Source organism: Dendrobates tinctorius, unplaced genomic scaffold (assembly GCF_039654945.1).
Source record: "Dendrobates tinctorius isolate UK_male_01 unplaced genomic scaffold, ASM3965494v1 ptg000017l, whole genome shotgun sequence".
In the NCBI taxonomy this organism is placed as follows: Eukaryota; Metazoa; Chordata; class Amphibia; order Anura; family Dendrobatidae; genus Dendrobates; species Dendrobates tinctorius.
This window is the reverse complement of record NW_027361685.1, coordinates 7,052,910-7,079,645: the sequence shown is the minus strand read 5'-3', so window position 1 is coordinate 7,079,645 and position 26,736 is coordinate 7,052,910. Positions and strand designations below refer to the sequence as shown.

Sequence of the window (26,736 nt, the reverse complement as noted above, 5' to 3'; positions counted from 1 at the left end):
CCTTGCTACCAAGTCCTGGCTCACTAATATGTTGCTGTTGTGCCCCCAAGTCTTGAGTGGGAATAGAGTGGTCACTACTTCTATTCCTCCGGTGTCTGCTGCAGGACCATTAGTATCCGTACAACCACAGGGACCGGACCCCGGCCTTGCGCTTAGAACTTGAAAAGGGTTCTCCTCTAACCCTGGTCCTTGTTCTCTTATTCTCCTCATGTTCCGTGCTAATCCTTCTTCCCAATGGAGAATCAAGCTTCCTTTCTCTGTCTCTTTCCTGTGCCAGCAGACCCAGATCACTGTGGCCTGCTGCAGCACTTCCTTCTTTCATCCCTCTCCCGGGGATCTTCTCTGTCTCACACTCTGTCCTTCTACATCCTAACTCACTGACTGAATGAAAGACTGAACGACTGACTCAACTCTTCCCGCTTTTTCACGTGAACTAAACTCCACCCACCTCCCAGCACATTTTGTGTTCCAAGCAGGGAGCCACCAAGGGGTGCTATGCTACACTCCAAGCAGGGAGCCGCCGAAGGTGCTTTGCTACACTACTTTGTGGTGTGGGGTGCAGGTCTTGGAGTGTGGTCAGGTGTCTCCACCTTACCTGGATAGTGGGGTACCACACCTCAGGAGGAGGTGCAGTACCTCTGTGGCGACTGAACTCAGGGGCGCCACATACCCCCCCGTTAAACACAGCATGTCCGCGGGCTGCAAGAAAACAAAAGTTGACAAACAAAGGACAAAATTTTTGTAATGCTAATAAACAGTTCTTATCTAATCTTCTCAATATGAGAGGCACTGTTTCTTGAACGTTGCAAACAATTTTTAACTAACTATCTATGTTTCAATACAGTACCTAATTCAAACGTGCTTTTGGCAATACCTTACTACCACTTCAAGTATTCTGCATCAACACATTTCTTCATCATCTTTCCTTTCACACTTTCTACTTATTATTAGAAGTTATCTTTATTCAAATTTCTCATCTCTTCATTAAAAGCTGTTTTCTATCTATTAATACTTTCATAAAGCACATTATCAAATACTTCACATCAAAAAACTTCAATAATTCTTGTACGTGCTGGACACCGCTCCCAGCCAGGATCTCTTGCAGTGTCCTTGGAATGGAGCCATGCTCCACGATGAGGTAGGCCTTATTTATAAAAGACCTAGGTAAAACCAAGAAAGGGCACCAAAGGAGGTGCAACTATTTACAATACAGTTCTGGATCATTCAGCGTCCATGATCTCCACAGTTCAAGCATGAAAAACGCTGCCAATAAAACTGGGCAACAACTGGAAAAACAAAAGCATGATGAACAAACTAAACAAAATAGAAAAAGGCACAAAGGTGCAAATACCCTCCTAGGTAACAAAGTTACTTATTATGGCTAGTAATCCCCTCCTGGGGTTCTGGAAGCTGTTGACTTGGGCTGCTTCCAGGGGAGATGATCTGGGTGTCTTCATCCTGTTGCTGGCAGTCTACAAATTGCAGGTACTCCTTTTCTCCTGGTGAGGGATGGGTTGCCACGGGCTCCGGTGGAATGGCAGCGATGGTCATTGCTACCGGTACTGGGTGCACATCAGCTACTGCAGGTGGTGCTTCTGCTGCCAACAAGTCAGCAAGGGCTGTAGCCGGTACCGATAGATGCTGCTCTGGGATCCCAAGTGGTACCACAGTTGGTGCTAAGGCCGCTTGTTGCGGGCTGGATGCAATTGGAATGCCACCACTCATGGTTTGAGTAATCACCGGGCCATTTCTGTCCACAGGCACGGCTCCTAGTACCAGGATCATGGCAGGGGCGGCGACCATACCCGGTGCTTCCCTGTGATGTGCTGACTCCTGCTTAGGTACTGAGGGACGAATGATGGCAGCCGCAACCCCGGGAGTGGACTAATGAACGACCGGTAGTTGCATCCGTGTTGGCACAGGACGGGGGCATGCCGGTAAAAGCCTGTGCGGCTGCACTAGAGCCGGGCTGGGACTCAGCTCCTGTCCCACAGCCTCCAGAACCCTCATGTACCTTCCTCTGGCAGGCCAGTGACAGCACCAGCCTGAAGGTGGTGGCGGCCGCTGTAAAGGGTGTGTCGCAGCGGCCGTATGCTCCGCGGGTGTTGCTTGGGGGAGGATGGCTTCTCCCCGCCATTTTCTTCTGGCCTCCGCGCTCCTTCCATCATGGCGTTCTTTCCTTCTTCTTCTTCTTCCTGTCTCGCCTCTTTTCCCGCCACCGGCCCCCGCTCCTCCTTCTGGGGGCAGCGTCTCCTTCCTACTCCTCCATACCAGGCCAGTATACAAACCCCTCGGGGGGTGGGCCATGTTGCTGTCGCATAGAAGTTCAGACAGGGGAGGCCCAGGACAGTTCGTGGTCTTTTCTTAAGACCACCCATGTTGTCACGTCCTTCTTCTCCACGCCGGCGGCCATTTTTAGCATTCATTTTACAGTCTATCAAATTGGGTCTTCTGCACATTTCCACAAAACTTTTTAAGTCCAATAAATCGTAGGCACACAGAACCCGGTGGCACCGGGCTTCGTCATCCTGTTCGTGACACCAAAAATGGGACGCCCTCACACCCAGGGCTGTGGGGTACTCGGTACCGGGTCCGATGAGCTTCAATGGGAGATGTCACGGCAGCTGGGACCCGGCCCGTGGCCCTGGGCGTCCATTGTAAAAGGGGAATGTTCAGTGTGCTTATGATGAGTGATTCATGACGCCACCTGTGGTGTTTGGCAATAGAGATGTAAGCCGATGCTGCAGACAGATCCTCTGGGACAGATGGTGTGGTGCAACAGTGATGATATAGCCCTCCACAGGCAGGGCTGTAGTCCCAGGGCAGTGTAGGTGAAGTGACACTTAGATGGTGTAGTGTCGGGCGCAGGGGATGTAGCAGTGCGGAGTGGGTTGGTGCAGGAATAAGTGGAGGACACCAGGGCATGTAGTTCCAAAGGTTTACTCATAGTCTGTTGTGGTACAGGTGCCCGCATCCTTGCCGTGTCCTCCAGGTCAGGAGCTCAACCAACATCCAGGCAAGATGAAGTACTCCTTTCCAACACTCCGCCAACATATGTGCCTTTTCTGAACGTCTCCTCTTATAGCGCCTTTGAGTGAAGTACTCCTAGTACTGAGTTACACTGAAGTTCCTCCTGTCAGATGTTCCTATGAACTCTACTTGTACGGCAGACAACTGTAGCCTGCTTCGGTGACTCCTTGCTACTGAGTCCCGGCTCACTAATATGTTGCTGTTGTGCCCCCAAGTCTTGAGTGGGTATAAAGTGGTCACTATTTCTATTCCTCCGGTGTCTGCTGCAGGACCATTAGTATCCGTACAACCTCGGGGACCGGACCCCGGCCTTGCGCTTAGAACTTGAAAAGGGTTCTCCTCTAACCCTGGTCCTTGTTCTCTTATTCTCCTCATGTTCCATGCTAATCCTTCTTCCCAATGGAGAATCAAGCTTCCTTTCTCTGTCTCTTTCCTGTGCCAGCAGACCCAGAGCACTGTGGCCTGCTGCAGCACTTCCTTCTTCCATCCCTCTCCTGGGGATCTTCTCTGTCTCACACTTTGTCCTACTACATCCTCACTCACTGACTGAATGAAAGACTGAACGACTGACTCAACTCTTCCTGCTCTTTTATGTGAACTAAACTCCACCCATCTCCCAGCACGTTTCGTGTTCCAAGCAGGGAGCCACCAAGGGGTGCTATGCTACACTCCAAGCAGGGAGCCGCCGAAGGTGCTTTGCTACACTACTTTGCGTGTGGGGTGCAGGTGTTGGAGTGTGGTCAGGTGTCTCCACCTTAACTGGATAGTGGGGTACCACACCTCAGGAGGAGGTGCAGTACCTCTGTGGCGACTGAACCCTCAGGGGCGCCACATGTATCCATCCTGGCCCTCATGTATATCCATCCTGCCCCCCATGTGTGGCCATCCTGGCCCCCCATGTGTATCCATCCTGGCCCCCCATGTGTATCCATCCTGGCCCCCCATGTGTATCCATCTTGGCCCCCATGATTAAACATCCTGACCCCCCATGTGTCTCCATCCTGGCCCCCATATGTATCCAGCATGACCCCCATGTGTATCCATCCTGGCCCCTCCATATGTATTTATCCTGGCCCCCCATGTGTCTCCATCCTGGCCCCTCCATATGTATTCATCCTGGCCCCCCATGTGTATCCATCCTGGCCCCCCCATGTGTATCCATCCTGGCCCCCCCATGTGTATTCATCCTGGCCCCCCCATGTGTATCCATCCTGGCCCCCCATGTGTATCCATCCTGGCCCCCCCATGTGTATCCATCCTGGCCCCCCCATGTGTATCCATCCTGACCCCACCATGTGTATCCATCCTGGCCCCCCATGTGTATCCATCCTGGCCCCCCATGTGTATCCATCCTGGCCCCCCCATGTGTATCCATCCTGGCCCCTCCATGTATATCCATCCTGGCCCCCATGTGTATCCATCCTGGCCCCCCATGTGTATCCATCCTGGCCCCCCATGTGTATCCATCCTGGCCCCCCATGTGTATCCATCCTGGCCCCCCATGTATATCCATCCTGGCCCCTCCATGTGTAGCCATCCTGCCCCCCATGTGTCTCCATCCTGGCTTCATGTACAGAGAGAGGACAAAAAAGATCAGTTTTGAGCTCGTACCAGGTCAGGTTATAATTAACACATATTCTCAAGTCCACACATATCACCACTTTCATACTCTGGAAGGGATATACATCAGGGATTGTATCGCGAGATGAAGGAGACCATGGCATTAAGAGCCATGTGTGACAAGGGTGAGTTACACCACCTTTCCCAAATCCTATGGAACTTCTGGGGACATCCTCTGTGTCTATATAATATGTTATCATAAGGAATTATATCGTTTGCTAATTAGGAAAGCCTAAGACCAGAAATAAACCCCATAAATCATTGTACATGGAGACTTTGGGATCAGATCATTTCTGTCTGTGTTGATTGTGGAAACAAAAAATCTTTTCTAAAAGCCTCAAACTTCTGTGTGTGACTCAGAGCTGAGATCTAACGTGAGAGAAGATTCCAGTGCGGGGAAGACGGGAAACCTTCATATAGACGGTCGGTGCGGATGGAGGCAGTGACCGACGCTGGCCAAATCTGTCTCTAGAGCCGCAGTAGAAGATGAAGATGTCGTCCTCATCATGAAGTAGTTATTTCACATGTCGCGTGTAACATGTTCAGCTGCCGACTCCGAGAAAGAAACTGCTTGTTGTCTGTGGCCTAAATATATAGGTCTTACAACCCGGGCTGCGCCGCCTCGACTTACCTTACTTCGGCATCCTGGCAGGTCTCTGGACGAGGGGCGTGCCACTGGGTGTCCTCGCTTCTGGTTTCACGGTCGCTCTCTGGATCCGGTGACTCGTGTGCGCTCCGTCCTCTGCTTAGGCCGTGGCTGCGCATGTCTCTGGCCTCTTATTCTAAATGAATCTCTTGACCCGGAAGTCTTTCCTGACCTGCAGTAGCCACTAGTATATCAGGCTGCTTCCTGCTAGGGGAGGCGCCTGATTATCACTTTGCTTCCCTGCTAGGCCAGCTGGGTTCCTACATGGTCGCCCTTTGTACTCAGGTCCCTGCGTGTACCCGGCTTGCTTCCGAGTATGCGCTCTGCACTCTCTTATACCCTGCATGCTTCCGAGTATGCGCTCTGCACCCTCCTGTACCCAGCGTGCCCCTGTATTCACCCTGCTAGACACGGTCTCTCGTGCCTTCTTTGAGCTGGCCACCTGGTACCAGCAGTCGTGGTACTTCATCCCCCTGGGTCTACCCCTGACGCTCCCTGTATACGGGGTGGTACTCACTAGGTCATCTCACCCAGGGTGGGTTGATATCACGGCCCAGAGAGTCCACTCCAGGAGTTGTTACAATAGGTTTTATTAGTAGATATCAGGAAAGAAAACTAAACCCTGTAGAATAATAAATCTCCTCCTATGTTTCGCTTATTATCTCCAGTAATTGTATTATTACACAGGATTCTTATGATGTTACATCGGATCATCTTCTTCTCATTCAGGTCTCTACAATATCGGATCCTCTCAGTGAAGATCTTCTACAAAAGAGAATTTTCCTCATTTACCCATCAGGGATGGATATTGACAGACACAAGATGGCGGAGAGGATATTACACCTCACCCTAGAGATCCTCTTCCGTCTCACTGGAGAGGTGAGAGACTCTGATGACGTCACATTACATCATTCTTATCTATGGGAATAACAGATGGACAGAACTGGAGAGGTGAGGACTCTGGAAATGTCTGTAGTGAGATTTATTAATGTGTCTCTCCATAACCAGGATTACACAGTGGTGAAGAAGACCTCTAGTGATCGCTGTCAGGACCCTGTGTCTGAGGGATGGGGAAGACCCCTGAGCCCAATCACGGGGCCTCCACCTCACCCCCTGATCCATGAGGACATCAATGACCAGAAGATCCTAGAACTCATCTACAAGATGATGGAGCTGCTGACTGGAGAGGTGACACTGCTGGGAATGCTGGGACATTATACAGTAACATTATGAAGGGATTGGGGGGATGACGGTATCATTGTATGTGTCAGGTTCCTATAAGGTGTCAGGATGTCGCTGTCTATTTCTCCATGGAGGAGTGGGAGTATTTAGAAGGACACAAAGATCTGTACAAGAACGTCATAATGGAGGTTCCCCAGCCCCTCACATCACCAGGTAATAGACAGGACTAAATACACACGGCCTATAATTATCTGTATGTAGAGAATGAATTCAGTCCCTGTGTGTGTTTCCTCCAGATCTATCCAGTAAGAGGACAACACCAGAGAGATGTCCCCGTCCTCTTCTTCCACAGGACTGTAAACAAGAAGATCCCAGTGCTCCTCAGGATCATCAGGTAGATGGAGAGAAGGTGTCAGGAGATCTCCCCTATGATGTGTAGACGGCTGTGAAGGTCTTGTGCTCAGTCTTGTTTTATCCACCAGTATTATATGTTTTATACTTGTGTAATGAGAGCGGTGGAGATGGCAGGATTAGAGCTGATCATAGATGGGACTTCTCCATCTGTCGGTGACTTTTACAATATTTGTTTCAGGGTGAAGATCTGACCCATATTAATACTACAGAGACATATGTGAGGGGTGATGAGTGGTGTAAAGAGGAGATTCCCACATATGACTACCCAGGTGAGTAGTAACCACTGAATGCAGAGAAGTCACAGATTCCTCTCAGTCACCGGCTGTGGCTGCTTTATCGGTGGTGTAGTCCGGCCGTATTACCATGATCACCATTTTGCCTCTAGACCACAACATTCTCCTCCACCCAAAACTGTTCAAATGACTTTGGGCATTGAAAGCCCTTTTCTATAGACCATACGACTTGGAGGATCCACCTACCCCCTGGGATTAGGAGACACTGACCTTTACCTGCCCAGTTCTGTAAACTACAGTCAAATGACAGCGTACGTAGAATGTGCTGACAGGTTAGAAACTCACTTGAAGAAAAATATTATGCTGAGCCTGTAAGAAAGCGGAGGGTAATGATGATGTTGGCTTCCTAGATCCCTGAAATCTTATCGGATGAATCTTCTCTCCCTTCTGTGCTGCTGAATGTCTCATGGTCCCTACAAGACCAGGTCCAGTCTTTCTGGCTAAACTTCCCTTTTATGATCGACAGCAGTAAATGTGCAGTGAGGCCAAGTGTGAATTTCTGTCCAATAACAGCAGAGTTTCCCTTTATCCTGACTTTTCAATTTGTGTTAAAACTACCATATTTTTCGGACTATAAGACACACTTTTTTCCTTCCAAAATATGGAGGAAAATGGGGGGTGCGTCTTATAGTCCGGATGTACCGGCTCTGGCTGTGGTGGGGAGGTGGGGGAATGGCATCGGCGGAGCAGCGGGTCACACGAGGCTGGAGCCGATGGCTGCGGCTAACTCCTGTTCTTGCTGCTAAAGAGAAATGAATATTCACTGCATTCCACTCCCATGGGCTTGGAGGGCAATGAATATTCATTTCTCTTTAATAATAGTATCTTGATATGATTAGCCTCCAACCCCGGTCCTGGTATGCATGGCCCCATCCTTATAATTGGCCCACACTCCCATCCCCATTCCTATCCTGGTATGCATGGCCCCTTCAGAAAACATTAAAAAACAAACCATTGAACTTACCTACCCCGCGCTCCCTTGCAGTGTCCTGCTCCAGTGCCAGCAACTGCTATATGCTTGTAAGCAGCGCATGGCAGGGACGTCATGTGCTGCTCACAAGCAGAGCACAGCTGCCAGGACTATGTACGCAAAGGGCATTGAGTATTCATTGCTCTTCAGTAGCGCGCAGTGTCAGCCACCGGCTTCCTGCTGTTACTGGCGGTCACGTGTGCCGCTACTTAAGAGAAATGAATATTTGTGAATACTCACTGTTCTCAGCGCTGCTTACAAGCATAAAGCAGTTGCTGGCACCGGAGCAGGACGCTGCAAGGGAGCGCCGGGTAGGTAAGTGTAATGGTTTGGTTTTTTTTCTGTTTTCTGTTGGGGCTATGCATACCAGGATAGGAATGTGGGTGGGGGCCACTTATAAGGATGGGCCCCTGCATACCAGGATGAAATGGGGCCCTGCATACCAGGACGAGATGGGGCCCTGCATACCAGGACGAGATGGGGCCCTGCATACCAGGACGAGATGGGGCCCTGCATACCAGGACGAGATGGGGGCCCTGAATACCAGGACGAGATGGGGTCCCTGAATACCAGGATAGGGATGGGACCATGCATACCAGGATAGGGATGGGACCATCCATACTAGGATGAGATGGGGACCCTGCATACAAGGGTATGGATGGGGCCATGCATACCAGGATAAGGATGATGTGGCCATGCATACCAAGATAGGGATGAGGGGGCCATGCATACCAGGATGAGGTGGCCATGCATACCAGTTTAAGGATGAGGTGGCCATGCATACCAGGATAGGGATGAGGAGACCATGTGTATCAGAATGGGGAGGAGGGGGCCATGCATACCAGGGTAGGGATGAGGGGGCCATGCATACCAGGATGGGGATGAGGTCATGGATACCAGGGTAGGGATGAGGGGGCCATGCATACTAGGATAGGGATGAGGGGGCCATGTGTATCAGAATGGGGATGAGGGGGCCATGTAAACCAGGATAGGGGATAATAAGTACAGAATTGACCACATTTTTTGGTTCAATTTTTTTTGCCTAATTTCCTCTAAAACCTAGGTGCGTCTTATGGTCCAAAAAATACAGTAATTTCAAGGAGGATTGTGATAAACTACAGGACAAACATTACACCTGTGCCATGATATATTTCTAAGCTGTGCGTGACTGATGGCTGTAATATACATTTATCCACACCTGTAGGAGATGTGTTGGCTCCAGCCCTGGTTTCATAGATTTACTAAACGTCATGAATTCCATTATCTTTTCCAGCCTAAGGATTTCACATTACTGCACAATCTCTCCTGAAATGGGGGCGCTAATACTTTCTCTACTTTTCCGGTCAGGACTCATAGTGGCTCCAATGGTCCACCATAAATGAGTGCAGCCACATACCAACATATAAAAAAAGAAAAGAAGCCAGCACTGCTTAAGGTTGGAACGCATAACATAAAGTGCATATGCACATAATATCTAACTGTATTCAAAATGAGATGTTTGGCAAAAAAAATTGATCAATTCAATTGAGCCACTCCGCCCCGCCAAGGCAATCTCATGTGGGGGGTCCTACTCTACGTTTTTAATAAACACTGTGCCATTACAGCCTCCTAGATACATTAAAAGCAAGACCACTTTAAGTGCAATCCGTACCTGAGCATTTCTGGATCGCTCCCATGAAGCCAGAAAAAGCAAGTGCAGATGAAGGCCAATCAGGTCTGAATGCAGACATATCAGGTTTAGCCTCCACACATTGCCCGACCAGCAAACATAGATGAAGGGCAATGCAGGTTCAGACACAGGTGCACAATTAAATAAAGCTTGGGGCAGGGCGGGGCTGCTGTGTGTGTGCACAGCAGCCTAGATCCATCACAGTGAACACAGAAAAAATGGCGAACATAACCCAGCGCGCACGGCAAAAGTGGTGGTCAGCCACATACCAACATATAAAAAAAGAAAAGAAGCCAGCGCTGCTTAAGGTTAGAACGCATAACATAAAGTGCATATGCACATAATATCTAACTGTATTCAAAATGAGATATTTGGCAAAAAAATTGATCAATTCAATTGAGCCACCCTGCCACGCCAAGGCAATCTCATGTGGGGGGTCCTACTCTACGTTTTTAATAAACACTGTGCCATTACGGCCTCCTAGATACTTTAAAAGCAAGACCACTTTAAGTGCAATCCGTACCTGAGCATTTCTGGATCGCTCCCATGAAGCCAGAAAAAGCAAGTGCAGATGAAGGCCAACCAGGTCTGAATGCAGACATATCAGGTTTACCCTCCACACATTGCCCGACCAGCAAACATAGATGAAGGGCAATGCAGGTTCAGACACAGGTGCACAATTAAATAAAGCTTGGGGCAGGGCGGGGCTGCTGTGTGTGTGCACAGCAGCCTAGATCCATCACAGTGAACACAGAAAAAATGGCGAACATACCCCAGCGCGCACGGCAAAAGTGGTGGTCAGCCACATACCAACATATAAAAAAAGAAAAGAAGCCAGCGCTGCTTAAGGTTAGAACGCATAACATAAAGTGCATATGCACATAATATCTAACTGTATTCAAAATGAGATATTTGGCAAAAAAATTGATCAATTCAATTGAGCCACCCCGCCACGCCAATGCAATCTCATGTGGGGGGTCCTACTCTACGTTTTTAATAAACACTGTGCCATTACGGCCTCCTAGATACATTAAAAGCAAGACCACTTTAAGTGCAATCCGTACCTGAGCATTTCTGGATCGCTCCCATGAAGCCAGAAAAAGCAAGTGCAGATGAAGGCCAACCAGGTCTGAATGCAGACATATCAGGTTTACCCTCCACACATTGCCCGACCAGCAAACATAGATGAAGGGCAATGCAGGTTCAGACACAGGTGCACAATTAAATAAAGCTTGGGGAAGGGCGGGGCTGCTGTGTGTGTGCACAGCAGCCTAGATCCATCACAGTGAACACAGAAAAAATGGCGAACATAACCCAGCGCGCACGGCAAAAGTGGTGGTCAGCCACATACCAACATATAAAAAAAGAAAAGAAGCCAGCGCTGCTTAAGGTTAGAACGCATAACATAAAGTGCATATGCACATAATATCTAACTGTATTCAAAATGAGATATTTGGCAAAAAAATTGATCAATTCAATTGAGCCACCCCGCCACGCCAAGGCAATCTCATGTGGGGGGTCCTACTCTACATTTTTAATAAACACTGTGCCATTATGGCCTCCTAGATACATTAAAAGCAAGACCACTTTAAGTGCAATCCGTACCTGAGCATTTCTGGATCGCTCCCATGAAGCCAGAAAAAGCAAGTGCAGATGAAGGCCAACCAGGTCTGAATGCAGACATATCAGGTTTACCCTCCACACATTGCCCGACCAGCAAACATAGATGAAGGGCAATGCAGGTTCAGACACAGGTGCACAATTAAATAAGGCTTGGGGCAGGGCGGGGCTGCTGTGTGTGTGCACAGCAGCCTAGATCCATCACAGTCAACACAGAAAAAATGGCGAACATAACCCAGCGCGCACGGCAAAAGTGGTGGTCAGCCATATACCAACATATAAAAAAAGAAAAGAAGCCAGCGCTGCTTAAGGTTAGAACGCATAACATAAAGTGCATATGCACATAATATCTAACTGTATTCAAAATGAGATATTTGGCAAAAAAATTGATCAATTCAATTGAGCCACCCCGCCACGCCAAGGCAATCTCATGTGGGGGGTCCTACTCTACATTTTTAATAAACACTGTGCCATTACGGCCTCCTAGATACATTAAAAGCAAGACCACTTTAAGTGCAATCCGTACCTGAGCATTTCTGTATTCAAATATCTCATTTTGAATACAGTTAGATATTATGTGCATATGCACTTTATGTTATGCGTTCTAACCTTAAGCAGCGCTGGCTTCTTTTCTTTTTTTATAAATGAGGGCAGCTCCAGTTTAGTGTTCTCCCCTCGTACATATGTTGTTGTTGGGGATGTAACATATTTTTTTATTCTGTCTTTTTTTTTTAACCTGTTCATTCTGTATGATAGTTTGATTGTGGTGGGATCGGCCTTCCTGCCTAATGTGAGTCTGTAACTCCCTGATAGTCTTCAAAAAATCTCTCCATTGCCTCTTCCAAATGCATAAGATCTAAATTTAAAGTGCCCCTGTCAGCAGGATTGTGCTCAGTAACCTAAAGACACTGTCAGGTCAGCGCCGTTATACTGATTACATTGATACCTGGTGATGAAATCCGTCTTGTGGTTGTTGTTTAATCTTTATTTGTAGTTTTCAGTTAATGAGATTCTCGTGCTCTGGGGCGGGGCTGTGGGCGGGGCTTTATGTGGTCTGATTACATATTCATCTGTATTGGCTTATGACAGGTCGCTGATCCCTCACTGACCTGCCCCCATTATTACATAATGCATATAATAGCATTGATATTATTGTTGATACTGCCTATAATATTGTGGCTGTTGTGAGGCTTAGAAAAAAAATTACATCCAGCAAAATGTCACCGGTGATGGCGGCGCCTGCACAGTAGCATCTATAAGTAAGAGATACAGGCTACTGGACAGGGGCCACTGGTGACATTTTACTGGATGTAATTTTTTTTCTAAGCCTCACAACAGCCACAATATTATAGGCATTATCACCAATAATATCCACACTATTAAATGTATTATGTAATAATGGGGGGCAGGTCAGTGAGGGATCAGCGACCTGTCATAAGCCAATACAGATGAATATGTAATCAGCACACCTCATAAAGCCCCGCCCACAGCCCCACCCACAGCCCCACCCCAGAGCACGAGAATCTCATTAACGGAAAGCTACAAATAAAGATTTCATCACCAGGTATCAAAGTAAGACACCTATCCATAACTAATCCTATAGTTATATGATAAATAAAGATGCAGCCAGAATAAAGTCTTTTATTAGAAATAAAACAAAACACAGGGCAAGTGGGAAGAGCCGGGCAAAGCACCAGAATTGGCGCATCTAATAGATGTGCCTTTTCTAGGCAGCTGTGGGCTGCTGTTTTTAGGCTGGGGGGTCAATATCCATGGCCCTTTACAAGCCTGAGAATACCAGCCCCCAACTGTCAGCTTTAGCAAGGCTGGTTGTCAGAAATGGGGGGACTCCATGCCATGTTTTTAAATTATTTCTTTATATAATTAAAAAAACAGTGTAAGGACCCCTCTATTCTTGGGTTGCAGCCCTCACTTGTGAGTTTTGCCAGACTGGTTATAGAAAATACAGGGGAACCCACACCGTTTTTTTCATTCATTTTTTTAGTTATAACGCAGGCAGTGGGTGAGGAATACTCCAATCATCCGCTCCTGCTGTCACTGTTCTTGGCAGCAGCAGGTGTAGGCTGATGGGAGTAATAGTCCCAAACGCCCGCACCTACTATCATCATTCTCACGTTAATATAACTCTCATCATTCTCTCTGCCGGCAGAGCAGGGGAGAATGATGCTGACATAGTTGTCACGCGTGTGCCACGAGTATTACACACATGGACATCTCCGGTACCGGAAATATCAGGACGTGTGAAACCGGCCTTATACACAGTTCTCTTTTAATGACCAATATTTCTTTTTGAAACTCATCTGACAGAAAATATTGGAGCTTACGATAGTATAGATTGTGAAGTCTCAGAGACCCATACTCTAATTACCCCAGAGAGGTTTCACCACTAGCTGCTCATTTATTACTGATGGAGACTGTGGAGTTTGATCATTTCAGTAGTTCCTAATCAGGCCCCATTATTAATATCTGACGTGTGTCACTTTATGTGGTGGTAAGTTTGGAATTCTTCACAAAGGATAATAGAAAACAAATGGATCTTACAAATTATTTTCCAGCTTCGCACTATACCCTACATACGGTTGTACACTACTGTCTGGGCACATGGCAGTGTTCAGAAGGGAAGGAGCGCCATTTAGCTATTTGAATGCAGATCTAGCTGGAATAGTTTGCAGACACAATGTATTGGGAGCACTGTTCGTGGTCAACTGGCAGCTCAAAAGATGTCCACCGAGAGCATGCTTGGCTCTATCTTCTCTGCTCTCCATATCCCAAGGATTGCCTTGCTCATCGCCCTTTAACAACCTCACATGGAATCTGGACTTACACAGGGACCCCTAGGCTTGGCCCATGGTGTTACCTGCTATTCTGTGGTGTTAGATGGCGAGAAGCATAGTCAGGTAGCTGGGTCAGAACCAGAAGGACACAATACAGAATCAGAAGACACAAGAGTAGTCAGTAAAGGGGCCACGGTCACAGCAGGAAACAAATACACAAGCCGCAAGCTGAGCACAGAGGACTGAACCAGAGGAGAACAGCGCTGTATCTGGCAGATTCCGGCCATGTGCTTTGCGCTTTAGTAGGGTGTGCTACTTTCCAATTGGCTGAAGTAGGGAGCAGATTACTCCAGCTGGACAGCAGGAACAGATCCCAGATGAGATTGGACACACCATATGCAGAAGCCCAAATATAACTAAATGCCAGAAAACCAGAATAGTCGAAATCCCCATAAAGTGATTCCATTTTATAAATTAATTCACTGAGGGTTATAATCCTTAGGAGGAGTGAATATTTTGACTCCACAGCCACTTTCTGGAAATTAACACGCAGTGGATGTTGGAGAGTGAAAATTACACATTTGCCATTTTATTACCCAGCACATAGTGCCCAGATTGTGCTCCAGGAGACACACACCAAAAATTAAGTGGGTTCTTCTCACTATAATATTGCTAAATACAGGGATCCTAAATGTTGTTTGCGCACACTGCAAGACTCCGAAGTGAGAGCGGATTTTGCTTTATTGGTTTATGGAAACCTTGTTGCTTTTCAGCAGCCTTTGAGCCACTAATAGTGTGGGAACCTCTGTTCTTCCATTGACAGATGATGGCCCTGAGTGGGGACTTGTTTTTGTGAGATGAGAATTGGTATTATTTTCGCCTACATAACATTGATTGGTTTCTTTATATTTGATATTTGTTAGGCAGAATGAACAAACAGTTGAACACCGCACACTACTGGTTCATCCAACAAGGTTTTCTATTAGACTGTGAACTGTCATTGACTTGGTAAATAATTAAAGCCTTTACATAGCTTGCCATTTTTATGGACAGTTTAAGTAGAAGTGTTCAAAAATATAAAACTCAAGGATATTTTATTAAAAAATAATTGATTTATCTTAGCAGATGACTGTACCAGGAGATCAGAGGGACAGCTGACATCTTCAATTTTTAAATCTGATGATCTTGAGATCCTACAAGATACAACTAAAGTGAATGCTATTACTCCAGATATACCATCATCCATTCAAAGCAAAGATCTGTCATCTGATCCTATGAAACACGTCCCATCTTCTGATTCATTACCGATTACTAAGGAAAATCAAAGTCACAAAAGAGGCATTAAAAAACAAACTGCTCCAAAAGCAAAGAAGTCATTTTCATGTTCAGAATGTGGGAAATGTTTTACATGGAAATCACATTTTATTACTCACCAGAGAACTCACACAGGGGAGAAGCCTTTTTCCTGTTCAGAATGTGGGAAATGTTTTAATCAGAAATCGGTTCTTGATAGACACCAGAGAACTCACACAGGGGAGATGCCCTTTTCCTTTTCCTGTTCAGAATGTGGGAAATGTTTTGAACACAAATCAAATTTTGTTATCCACCAGAGAACTCACACAGGGGAGAAGCCTTTTTCCTGTTCAGAATGTGGGAAATGTTTTAACAATAAATCCGATTGTGTTAATCACCAGAGAATCCACACAGGGGAGAAGCCTTTTTCATGTTCAGAATGTGGGAAATGTTTTGCACGTAAATCACAATTTGTTACACACCAGAGAACTCACACAGGGGAGAAGCCTTTTTCATGTTTAGAATGTGGGAAATGTTTTGCACGTAAATCACAATTTGTTACACACCAGAGAACTCACACAGGGGAGAAGCCTTTTTCATGTTCAGAATGTGGGAAATGTTTTAGGAATAAATCAGATTGTGCTATGCACCAGAGAACTCACACAGGGGAGAAGCCTTTTTCATGTTCAGAATGTGGGAAATGTTTTGCACATAAATCACATTTTGTTACCCATCAAAGAATTCACACAGGGGAGAAACCCTTTTCTTGTTCAGAATGTGGGAAATATTTTGCACAGAAAGCACATTTTTTTGCCCACCAGAGAATTCACACAGGAGAGAAGCCTTTTTCCTGTTCAGAATGTGGGAAATGTTTTAACAGTAAATCAGATTGTGTTAAGCACCAGAGAATCCACACAGGGGAGAAGCCTTTTTCCTGTTCAGAATGTGGGAAATGTTTTAACAATAAATCAAGTTGTGTTAGGCACCAGAGAATCCACACAGCAGAAAAGCCATATTCATGTTCAGAATGTGGGAAATGTTTTAAATGGAAAATAAGTCTTGATAGCCATCAAAGAACCCACACAGGAGAGAAGCCTTTTTCCTGTTAATGTGGGAAATGTTTTAACCAGAAAGCGCTTCTTGTTAGACATCAGAGCAGTCACACAGAGGAGAAGCCAGTTTCATTTTCTTAATGTGGGAAATATTTTACCTGGAAATCAACTGTTAATAAACATCAGAGATGTCACATAGGGGAGAAGCCTTTTTTATGTTCATAATGTTGGAATAGTTTTAACCAAAATTGCACCTCCTCAAATGGGTTGTCTCTTGTCATTCCTCATGTTTGCTTACAAAATAATAAAAAGTAAACTTTATTAATTCCAAATGTAAAACTATACCCATAATTCACCCCCTGAAGGTTAGTTGGAAAGTGACTAATAGAAAAAACATGTACCCCACATCTCAGTATATAGGGTGAGGTGACGTATACACACTCACTCTCCAAGCCTCTCATTTCTACAGGTTTCATCGTCCTCACCAAAGACGACTCATCAAGAGACTATTTAATATTGACCTATATTCAAACGAGACTAAACAAAAAAAAAAAACTAAAATCATGTATCATGTTATCCGAAACAGAAAACTAGCCACATATTGGCAGATTCCAAACTTCAAACTATATACTTCGGAATTTTATAAGCCACTCCAGTGTCAGGAATAGATAGTATGAATTTGAATTTACCAAATGGCTGCAATGAAACAAAGAGTGAAAAATGTAAAGGGGTCTGAATACTTTCCATACCCGCTGTATCAGTAAAAATAACTCCTCTTTATTAGGTTAAGTATAAAAGAATTGCACCATTTTCCGATACATGTCGCGTCTCCATTTTTCATGATCTCGGGTTGGGTGAGGGCTTATTTTTTGTGTGCCGAGCTGACGATTTTAATGGAGACCATTTTGGTGCAGATACGATCTTTTGGCCATCCTTTATTGCATTTTAATGCAATGTTGCGGTGACCAAGAAAAGTGATTCTGGTGTTTTGACCTTTTTTCTCGTTACGCCATTTGGCGATCGGGTTAATTCTTTTTTATACTGATAGATCGGGCGATTCTGAACGCGGCTATAACAAATATGTGTATGTTTGATTTTTTTATTGTTTTATTTTGAAAAGGGGGTGATTTGAACTTTTATATTGTTTTTTATATTTTTTAAACATTTTATTTTTACTTTTGGTATTATGAAGACATACAGCATTGTATCTTAAATAACCAGACAACTATTTTTTAGCAAATGAAGAATAATGGAATGTTACTTGTATTGTGGCTTTAAATTTATGTTTTGATTTCTAGTTGGTCAAGAAAACAGACTTTTGTTTGTGTAAGCCGGTAATATTGACTTTTATTGTGCGCTTATCCTTTATCACTAGTGATGTTTGCTGATATGCTAATTATACATTGTGTTATGGTGCCAGTTTGTTGACTTCTAAAACAGAGCGGGAAAAGCTATGCAAATAGTTTAAATAATTTAATCAAGTAATGCTATAATAATCTCATCTCCATTCTTACCCTTTGTGTAAATACTGAATGAGGGACACTTGTTAAGTCTAAAAATGGGTTACATGCCTCTGTATAAAGAGACTGAGAGAGAAACAGCCAGAGAGATTCTGCCAAGACATCTATACATCCAAAGGACAAGAGACAGGACAGCAGCCACAACATCATCACAAGGGACACGGATCTATCATTCTACAGGAAACAACCTAGGGGTTTTCAGCCTCGGTTGGAAGAATACAGATCTGCTCCATTGACCATCACTGAACCATGGATACGTTTGCAGAAGCCAAATTGTGATCTTTGGATCAACTGGCCTTGTACCTTGTATGGACTCAATGGACTGTCATCTTCCTATGCTTGTCATACCTCCTCTATGTGTGCGGTGGAGTATTCGACCCTGGAAGATGAAGCCAGGTTGTGATCCTCGGATCAACTGGTCTTGTATGGACTGTCATCTTCCTACACTTGTCGTTACCTCCTCTCTGTGTGTGTGCCACAGCTGGGGTAGCGACCCTGGAAGATCTGAAGTCACAGAAGCTATTATCCCAGCAGGTCAGCGGAAGGCTGAGACTCTGTAATGTGCCCCATCTTGGGTCCTGTGCTGGGACTGTTCTATGTGTTATCTGCCTGTTCTGTAGTACAATAAAGCATTGCCCACACTGTTTTACCGTCACCCTGTGTTGTCTGAGTAGCGTTTTGCCCATGTTAAAAGGAGAGGTGGAGTTCGGCAGGATGATCCTTGGTTTGTGGTTTTGGCTAGTGGGCGGCGCTCATAGCAATCCGGCAGTGACAAGCATAGAGGTCTGCTGGAGATCACTGGTTATCATGCCAACCCATAGGTGACCTATGATCATGTGACGGGGTCACCGATGGGCAGGATTTCCGGTGCTTGCTGGAAGTGCACATTAAATGCCGCTGTCAGAGGCTGTTAGGGGAAAATGGCAGATGTTCAAAACAGCTGACATGTGCCGGAAAAGATGTGATCTCACCGCCGGAGCCCACACCAAAGGGAGGAAGTACATTTACACCCGATGTCAGAAAGGGGTTAAAGGGGATTGTTTTTACAGAGCCAGAAGTGGTAATCAATCATGTATACATACAAATAATTACAGAAATACACAGCTTCTAATGGTAAATAGTATAGAGTTACCACAAGAAAATATAATTTGTGTAAACCATGTGTAGATATAAAAATTCAGGCAAATGTCAAATGTAGCGCCATCTAGTGGCCATGTGCAAAAGTGCCATCATAGAGTAACATGTATCCTAAGAGAGTGTCACTATCAAGGTGGGGATGAGATAAGTGCACCATATTTATTGAGTGTAAGATAAATCCATACATAGATATATGTAAGCGGATTGTAGATCTATCACTGGATATCAGTGTATAAGGGGAATAGATCCTGTGCACTTATAGATGAATAGCTTATATAATGAGAGGACACAGAGCAAAGGGTATAAATAGTGAGAGAATACAGAGCTGACAGCGCATTACATCCCTGGAGTACAGATAGGAGATATAAAGTGCAGCCAGTGCTATATGGGATATCCCAGGAATACAGCACAGCCCATATAGTGTAAAGGAGGAGCCATCCTAACAAGAGATGGCGATTACAGATCCTACAGACGACATGCCGGGAGTGTACAGAGAAAGATGGCAGATTCACCACTGTTCCCTCTTACGGGCGTTTCGCCACGTCAGCTTCCTCAGAGGGTACGGATAAGTGTTTCCAACACACCAAGGTCCTGCACTAATCCAGGCAAGGGGAGTAACTCTGGGGTAAAGTGGGGGTGTTCCTAAAGGAATTGGGGCTGTTCCCCAGTCACATCTTCCACAGTGAAGCAGGAGGTTCAGGATGAAAACCTGTTGGTAAGACCAAGATGGATAATGCTGCATAGTGCCACCTGGTAGTGATCAGTCAGGTAAAGTGATAGTGAGGGGGGTCCAGAAACAAAACAATGCAGGTGAAAAGAGCCAAATGTGACCCCACCGAGTGACCAGTGAGAGTGCAACTGTGCAACGGGTAAGAAAAGAGAATAAACAGTGATATGGTAAAGATATAAAGAGAAAAGCAGCTTAATAACAGTGATGATAATAAAATCTATGGGAAGTGTTTGTGGTGAAGTGTATACACTCCTAGAAATGTTTCCTCTACAATATAGAGATATAAATGATTAGTATTAGGACGTGTAACAAAGAGGAATCTGTTATTATATAGAGAGAATGTAACGAGCAATAAATGACGGGAATAATCGGGAATGACATTGTTATTAATAATATAATGAGATCCCAGCACCTGACACTTCCCGGGATATATGGGCTTATATTAGAATCCCAATTACCAACTGGAAAGATAAAAACAAAGGGAAAAGGGCGGAACAAAAAACAAGCCCCAAACACCTCATAACCCACAATGTAAGGTCAGAAAAATACCGGAAATATAAGTTTCTATTCACACTGCAATATTAGTCACCTGTGATCTGTGTCTCTCCCAGAAGAGAAGTCATCACAGCGTCATTCCCCGTAATGACCGTATAGAGGAGGAAATGATCGCGGAGAGAGCGTCCATTGTTAGAATAGTGGGGAGACACAGATGGGATCCAATGCTCCTGACTGTCCGGATGTCTAGAGGATCGTCACCATCGGAGAGTAAAGTGCAGATCGGCGATCTTGTGACCGTTGTATTATGGGGAGATAAGAAACAAATAAGACACATTGAGATCAGAGAAAACTGTTCTATGTAATAAAGAGTGTAGAGAACGAATTCCACCAAACCCCCTATAGGAAAGGGGAGAAGCGGAGAACTTCATCTACACCATTGGGATGTCAGGGATTTAATCGCCGGATCCATTTAGTCTCTAATTGTGACCAGTAGTGATGGGCGAATCCCCCGATGATCGGGATCGGTGGGTTCTCCCGAGTTTTTTTGTAAACTTTGAGCTTGGGGCCAGAGATGACGCGAACTTGCATCCGAACCCCGAGCTTGGACTTTACAGATATGGAATGGGGCGGGGGGGCTGTAAAACAAAGCATAAAATTAATAATAAACATTATAATTATAGTTACTGGTCCAGTGACGCGTCCTCCCGTCCCGCTGTCTCCCGGCCGCATCTACTTCCGGGGCCGCTCATTAACTTCCGGGTTATTCACTCCATTGCTCGGCAATTTTCAGCCGGCGTCGGCAGTGTTCATGCGGTTACATCAGGGTTCACCCCACGTCATGGCCCGACCCATGAACCGGGATGAACCCTGACATCACCACACGAACACTGCAGGAAAAAGCCAAAGACTGCCGAGAGCAGTGAATACCGCCGGAAGATAATGCGCGGCCCCGGAAGCAGATGTGGCCGGGAGTCAGCGGGATGGGAGGACACGTCGCTGGACAGGTAAGTATAATATTTATTATTAATTTTATGCTATTACAGGCCCTGGACCCGAACTGTAACACGGGTTTCCCATGGAAATCCATGTTCAGGACCTTATGACCGAGCAGTATGTGTTTGGTACAGGGTCGGAACTTTACAGTTCAGGTTCGCCCATCCCTAGTGACCAGAATTTTTTCCAGTCGCCCCCTATTGGTAACCAGGACCCTATTGATGGCAGAGACACGGAGTAAGCTGGAATCACAGGTATGTTTCTTTATAGTCAACTCCTCTAAATCAGAAGCCATGAACATAACGCTGACCTGAAACAACTAATTTCTAACTTTCCCTGTAAGTGGCAGAAAGACGCAATTAACCCCTTCATGCTGCGGCCCATTTTCGTTTTTTGTTTCCATTTTTCCCTCCCTTCTTCCCAGAGCCATAACTCTTTATCTCTCTGGCCACATAGACATATGAGGGCTTGATGTTTGTGGGGCGAGTTGTACTTTTCAATGACTCCCTTAATTTTACCACATAGTGTACTCAAAAACAAGGAAAAAATTCCAAGTGCAGTGAAATTGTGAAAAAAGCAATTCTGACATTGTTTTTTGTGAATTGTTTTTACGGTGTACATTTTATGGTAAAACTGACCATGCTATATGAATCATAGAATCATAGAATCGTAGAGTTGGAAGGGACCTCCTGGGCCATCTGGTCCAACCCCCTGCTCAAAGCAGGATTCGCTAAATCATCCCAGACAGATGTCTGTCCAGCCTCTGTTTGAAGACTTCCATTGAAGGAGAACTCACCACTTCTCATGGCAGCCTGTTCCACTCATTGATCACTCTAACTGTCAAAAAGTTTTTTCTAATATCTAATCTGTGTCTCTCTCCTCCTCCCATTCAGTTTCATCCCATTGCTTCTAGTCTTTCCTTGTACAATTGAGAATAAAGATGATCTTTCTACAATGTGACAGCCCTTTAGATATTTGTTGACAGCTATTAAGTCTCCTCTCAGACTTCTCTTTTGCAAACTAAACATTCCCAAATCCTGCAACCTTTCCTCATAAGACAGGGTTTGCAGACCGGTCACCATTCTGGTCGCTATTTTCTGAACTTGCTCCAGTTGATGTCTTTTTTAAAATGTGGTGCCCCAAACTGGACACAATATTCCAGATGAGGTCTGACCAAAGAGGAGTAGAGGGAAATAATGACTTCACGTGATCTAGACTGTATGCTTCTGTTAATACATCCTAGAATTGCATTTGCCTTTTTTGCTGCTGCATCACACTGTTGACTCATATTCAGTCTGTGATCTATTAGTATACCCAAGTCTTTTTCACATGTTCTGTCACTTAGCCCTATTCCTCCCATTCTGTATATGCTTTTTTCATTTTTATTGCCCAGATGTAGTACTTTGCATTTTTCCCTGATAAAAACCATTCTGTTAGTTGCTGCCCACTGCTCCAGTTTATTTATATCTTTTTGAATCCTCTCTCTCTCTTCTCTAGTATTAGCTATCCCTCCTAGCTTTGTGTCATCAGCAAATTTAATCAGTTTACCCTCAATTCCTTCATCTAAATCGTTGATAAAGATGTTGAACAATACAGGGCCCAGGACAGAGCCCTGTGGTACCCCACTTGAGACATTCTTCCAACTGGATGTGCAGCCATTTACGACCACTCTTTGGGTCCAATCACTAAGCCAGTTATAAATCCACCTAACAGTTGCCTTGTCCATTCCATACCAAGTCATTTTTTTCAAGAAGGATTGTGTGAGATACTTTGTCAAATGCTTTGCTGAAGTCAAGATATACTATATCTACAGCATTTCCCTGATCCACCCAATCAGTGATTCTGTCATAGAAGGAAATTAAGTTAGTCTGACATGACTTATTAGCTACAAACCCATGCTGACTCTGTTTAATCATTTCATTCTTATCCAGGTACTTACATACATGTTGTTTAATAATTTGTTCAAAGATCTTTCCTGGTATAGAAGTCAGACTCACCGGCCTATAGTTGCCTGGGTCCACTTTCTTCCCTTTTTGAAGATAGGAACATTTGCTCTTCTCCAGTCTTCTGGGACTTCTCCTGTACTCCAAGAATTTTCAAATATTATGGAGAGGGGTTCAAAAATGTCTTCTGCTATCTCCTTCAGTACTCTGGGGTGTAGTTCATCTGGACCTGGAGACTTGAATTCATTTAGGTTAGCTGTTTCCTCACTATCTTCCTGTTTATAGATATCCTGGATTCCTCTATCCCCTTAATAGGACAGTGAATAACAGTTGATGTTACATTTCCTTTCTGAGAGAAAACAGATGCAAAATAGGAATTTAAAAGTTCGGCCTTTTCAACATCCTTTCTTACCATTTCATCATTTTCATCCGGTAAAATCCTATAGCATCTTTGACTTTTCTTTTACTTTTGAGATATCCCCAAAATCCTTTATTATTGCTTTTGACAACTCTTGCAAGCCTCAATTCATTTTCAGCTTAAGAAAATCTGATTTGTGCCCTGCAAGTTCTGCAGACAGCATTATATTCTTCTTTAGATATGCCTCCCTCTTTCCATTTTATAAACATTTCATTCTTCCTTTATAGCATGTGCTTAAGTTCTGTGTTCATCCATCCTGGTTTCCTGAAATGCTTCCTGTTCTTCCCTCTTTTTGGAATTGTTAACAATTGTGCTTTGAGAATTTCATTTTTCAAGATTTCCCATCCTTCCTGGACAGTTTTGTCCTTAAGGATATCCAGCCAATGGATCCCTCCAATTCTCTTTCTGAATCCCTTAAAATCTGCCTTTCTGAAATCTAACCTTGACATCTGAGTCTTCACAGGTCTTCCTCCTCTAGTTATCCAAAATTCTAAAATAGCATGGTCGCTACCTCCTAGGGTCCCAGCCACTTTTACCTCCTCAACCATTTCCTCCCTGTTTAGAAGGATTAGATCCAAGGTAGCAGTTCCCCTTGTTTTCTCCCCTATCTTTTGGAAGATAAAGTTGTTAGCAAGAGAGGATAAGAATTTCCTTGACCTGCTAGTTTTGTCTGATTCCCAACAAATGTCAGGATAGTTGAAATCTCCCATGAAAACTATGTCATATTTTTGGAGAACTTGGCCATTTGATGCATAAAGAGTTCATCCATATCTTCAGCTTGCACAGGCGGCCTGTAGTAAATGCCTACAATGGTGTCCTTTCCATTGTTCTGTCCTTGTATTCTTACTCTCAACAGGGAATCCCCCATGACCGCCACTCTCCGTTTCTTCTTCACAACATTTTTCTTTCTCCATCCAGGAGGATTCAGAAGGTGTACAAGGTTGCTGTTTGTGGGCAGAGTCTTATCCTGATGTATTTCTTCATCATTCTCCTGCGTAAGAGCCTGGTACTGGTTCCTGAGCAGTATGGGTGCTGACTGCCTCCTGATCCTCCTGCTTCTCTGGGTCACATGTTTCCATTCCTCTGTTTCTTTAGGTGCACTTCGAATTTCTTCTCTTTCTGTAACATGAAGAGATTAGAGTTGAGCGACTTTTGGTTTTTTAGGGTCGCGTTTCGTTTCGTGAAACCCGACTTTTCCAAAAGTCGGGTCGAGCAAGATCGTCCGATTATAGGGAAAAGTCGGGGTCGTCCCGAAACACGAAACCCAATGTAAGTCAATGGGGAATAAAAGTCGGCAGTGAGAGGAGGACAGGAAACACACCTACAGTGCCCATTTGAATGCCAAAAGCATCAATTCTTCTTACTTAAGCTTGTCAACCTTAATTAACTTCATAATACAAGTTACGCACTGAAAAATGGGGGTTATTTGGCTAAAGTTGTGGGGGGGAGGGCTGGCTGCAGGTTTTCATGTGCCCTGGGCGAAAGAGCGCCCCTTTATCACATACCACAACTCATCATGCTCCGATACGGCAGAGAAATAGCGGTATAGTACAATGAAAAATACCTCACTTTTTACATCTCATGATGAGGCCCATCTATTTCTCCATACAGAATCATTGGTCCCATATAATGTTTGAAACAGTATATGATGAGCTCCACATAATGCTACAGTATATGTTGGTCCCCATGGATGAAGCTCCACTGTCTTATGGGCCCAAATAATGCTCCAAACATAATGGGCCCCATTTCTAATGCTCTAGTGTATAATGGGCCCTGTAAATGCTGCTCCAGTGTCTGATGTCCACCTTTGGAATGTTCCAGTGTATGGTGGGCCCCATCTATTATTCTCAGACGGTGTTAGGCCCAGTATGGATTGCACGTGATTGCACAAAGGTTAGAAAGGGTACCGTATCCCCAGATAACATGTATGGATAGCGTACACATTCAAAATATATGTCTCAGGAGGCAGGCTCAGACGGTGTTAGGCCCAGTATGGATTGCACGTGATTGCACAAAGGTTAGAAAGGGTACCGTATCCCCGGATAACATGTATGGATAGCGTACACATTCAAAATATATGTCTCAGGAGGCAGGCTCAGACGGTGTTAGGCCCAGTATGGATTGCACGTGATTGCACAAAGGTTAGAAAGGGTACCGTATCCCCAGATAACATGTATGGATAGCGTACACATTCAAAATATATGTCTCAGGAGGCAGGCTCAGACGGTGTTAAGCCCAGTATGGATTGCACGTGATTGCACAAAGGTTAGAAAGGGTACCGTATCCCCAGATAACATGTATGGATAGCGTACACATTCAAAATATATGTCTCAGGAGGCAGGCTCAGACGGTGTTAGGCCCAGTATGGATTGCACGTGATTGCACAAAGGTTAGAAAGGGTACCGTATCCCCAGACAACATGTATGGATAGCGTACACATTCAAAATATATGTCTCAGGACGCAGGCTCAGACGGTGTTAGGCCCAGTATGGATTGCACGTGATTGCACAAAGGTTAGAAAGGGTACCGTATCCCCAGATAACATGTATGGATAGCGTACACATTCAAAATATATGTCTCAGGAGGCAGGCTCAGACGGTGTTAGGCCCAGTATGGATTGCACGTGATTGCACAAAGGTTAGAAAGGGTACCGTATCCCCGGATAACATGTATGGATAGCGTACACATTCAAAATATATGTCTCAGGAGGCAGGCTCAGACGGTGTTAGGCCCAGTATGGATTGCACGTGATTGCACAAAGGTTAGAAAGGGTACCATATCCCCGAATAACATGTATGGATAGCGTACACATTCAAAATATATGTCTATACATCAGGAGGCAGGCTCAGACGGTGTCAGGCACAGTATGGATTTGACGGCCCAGATTACACAGCGGAGGAGCAGGGAGAGGTA

General features: G+C 45.0%; 2 protein-coding genes across 2 annotated transcripts in view; one reads left to right on the top strand and one right to left on the bottom strand.

The window, feature by feature from the left end:
* LOC141082421 (uncharacterized) overlaps positions 1-5,415 on the bottom strand; it is a 153,360-nt gene extending 147,945 nt beyond the window's left edge. The window contains exon 1 of the mRNA XM_073566362.1: positions 5,282-5,415. Within this exon, the coding sequence (XP_073422463.1) occupies positions 5,282-5,415 (134 nt within the window). The remainder of the gene's footprint in view (positions 1-5,281) is intronic.
* A 237-nt stretch (positions 5,416-5,652) lies between these two features.
* On the top strand, positions 5,653-18,750 carry LOC141082420 (uncharacterized). Its single transcript, XM_073566361.1, has 5 exons — positions 5,653-5,805; positions 6,568-6,691; positions 6,775-6,872; positions 7,071-7,161; positions 15,365-18,750. Exons 1-5 carry the CDS (start codon positions 5,653-5,655, stop codon positions 16,639-16,641), a joined length of 1,743 nt encoding a protein of 580 aa, XP_073422462.1. The 3' UTR covers positions 16,642-18,750.
* Positions 18,751-26,736: the final 7,986 nt, after the last annotated feature.

Coding starts and splice junctions, on each gene's coding strand:
- LOC141082420 (XM_073566361.1), top strand. CDS start 5,653: ATGCGCTCTGCACCCTCCTGTACCCAGCGTGCCCCTGTATTCACCCTG. Junction 6,873..7,070: donor GTGCTCCTCAGGATCATCAG/GTAGATGGAGAG, acceptor TATTTGTTTCAG/GGTGAAGATCTGACCCATAT. Junction 7,162..15,364: donor TCCCACATATGACTACCCAG/GTGAGTAGTAAC, acceptor TTATCTTAGCAG/ATGACTGTACCAGGAGATCA.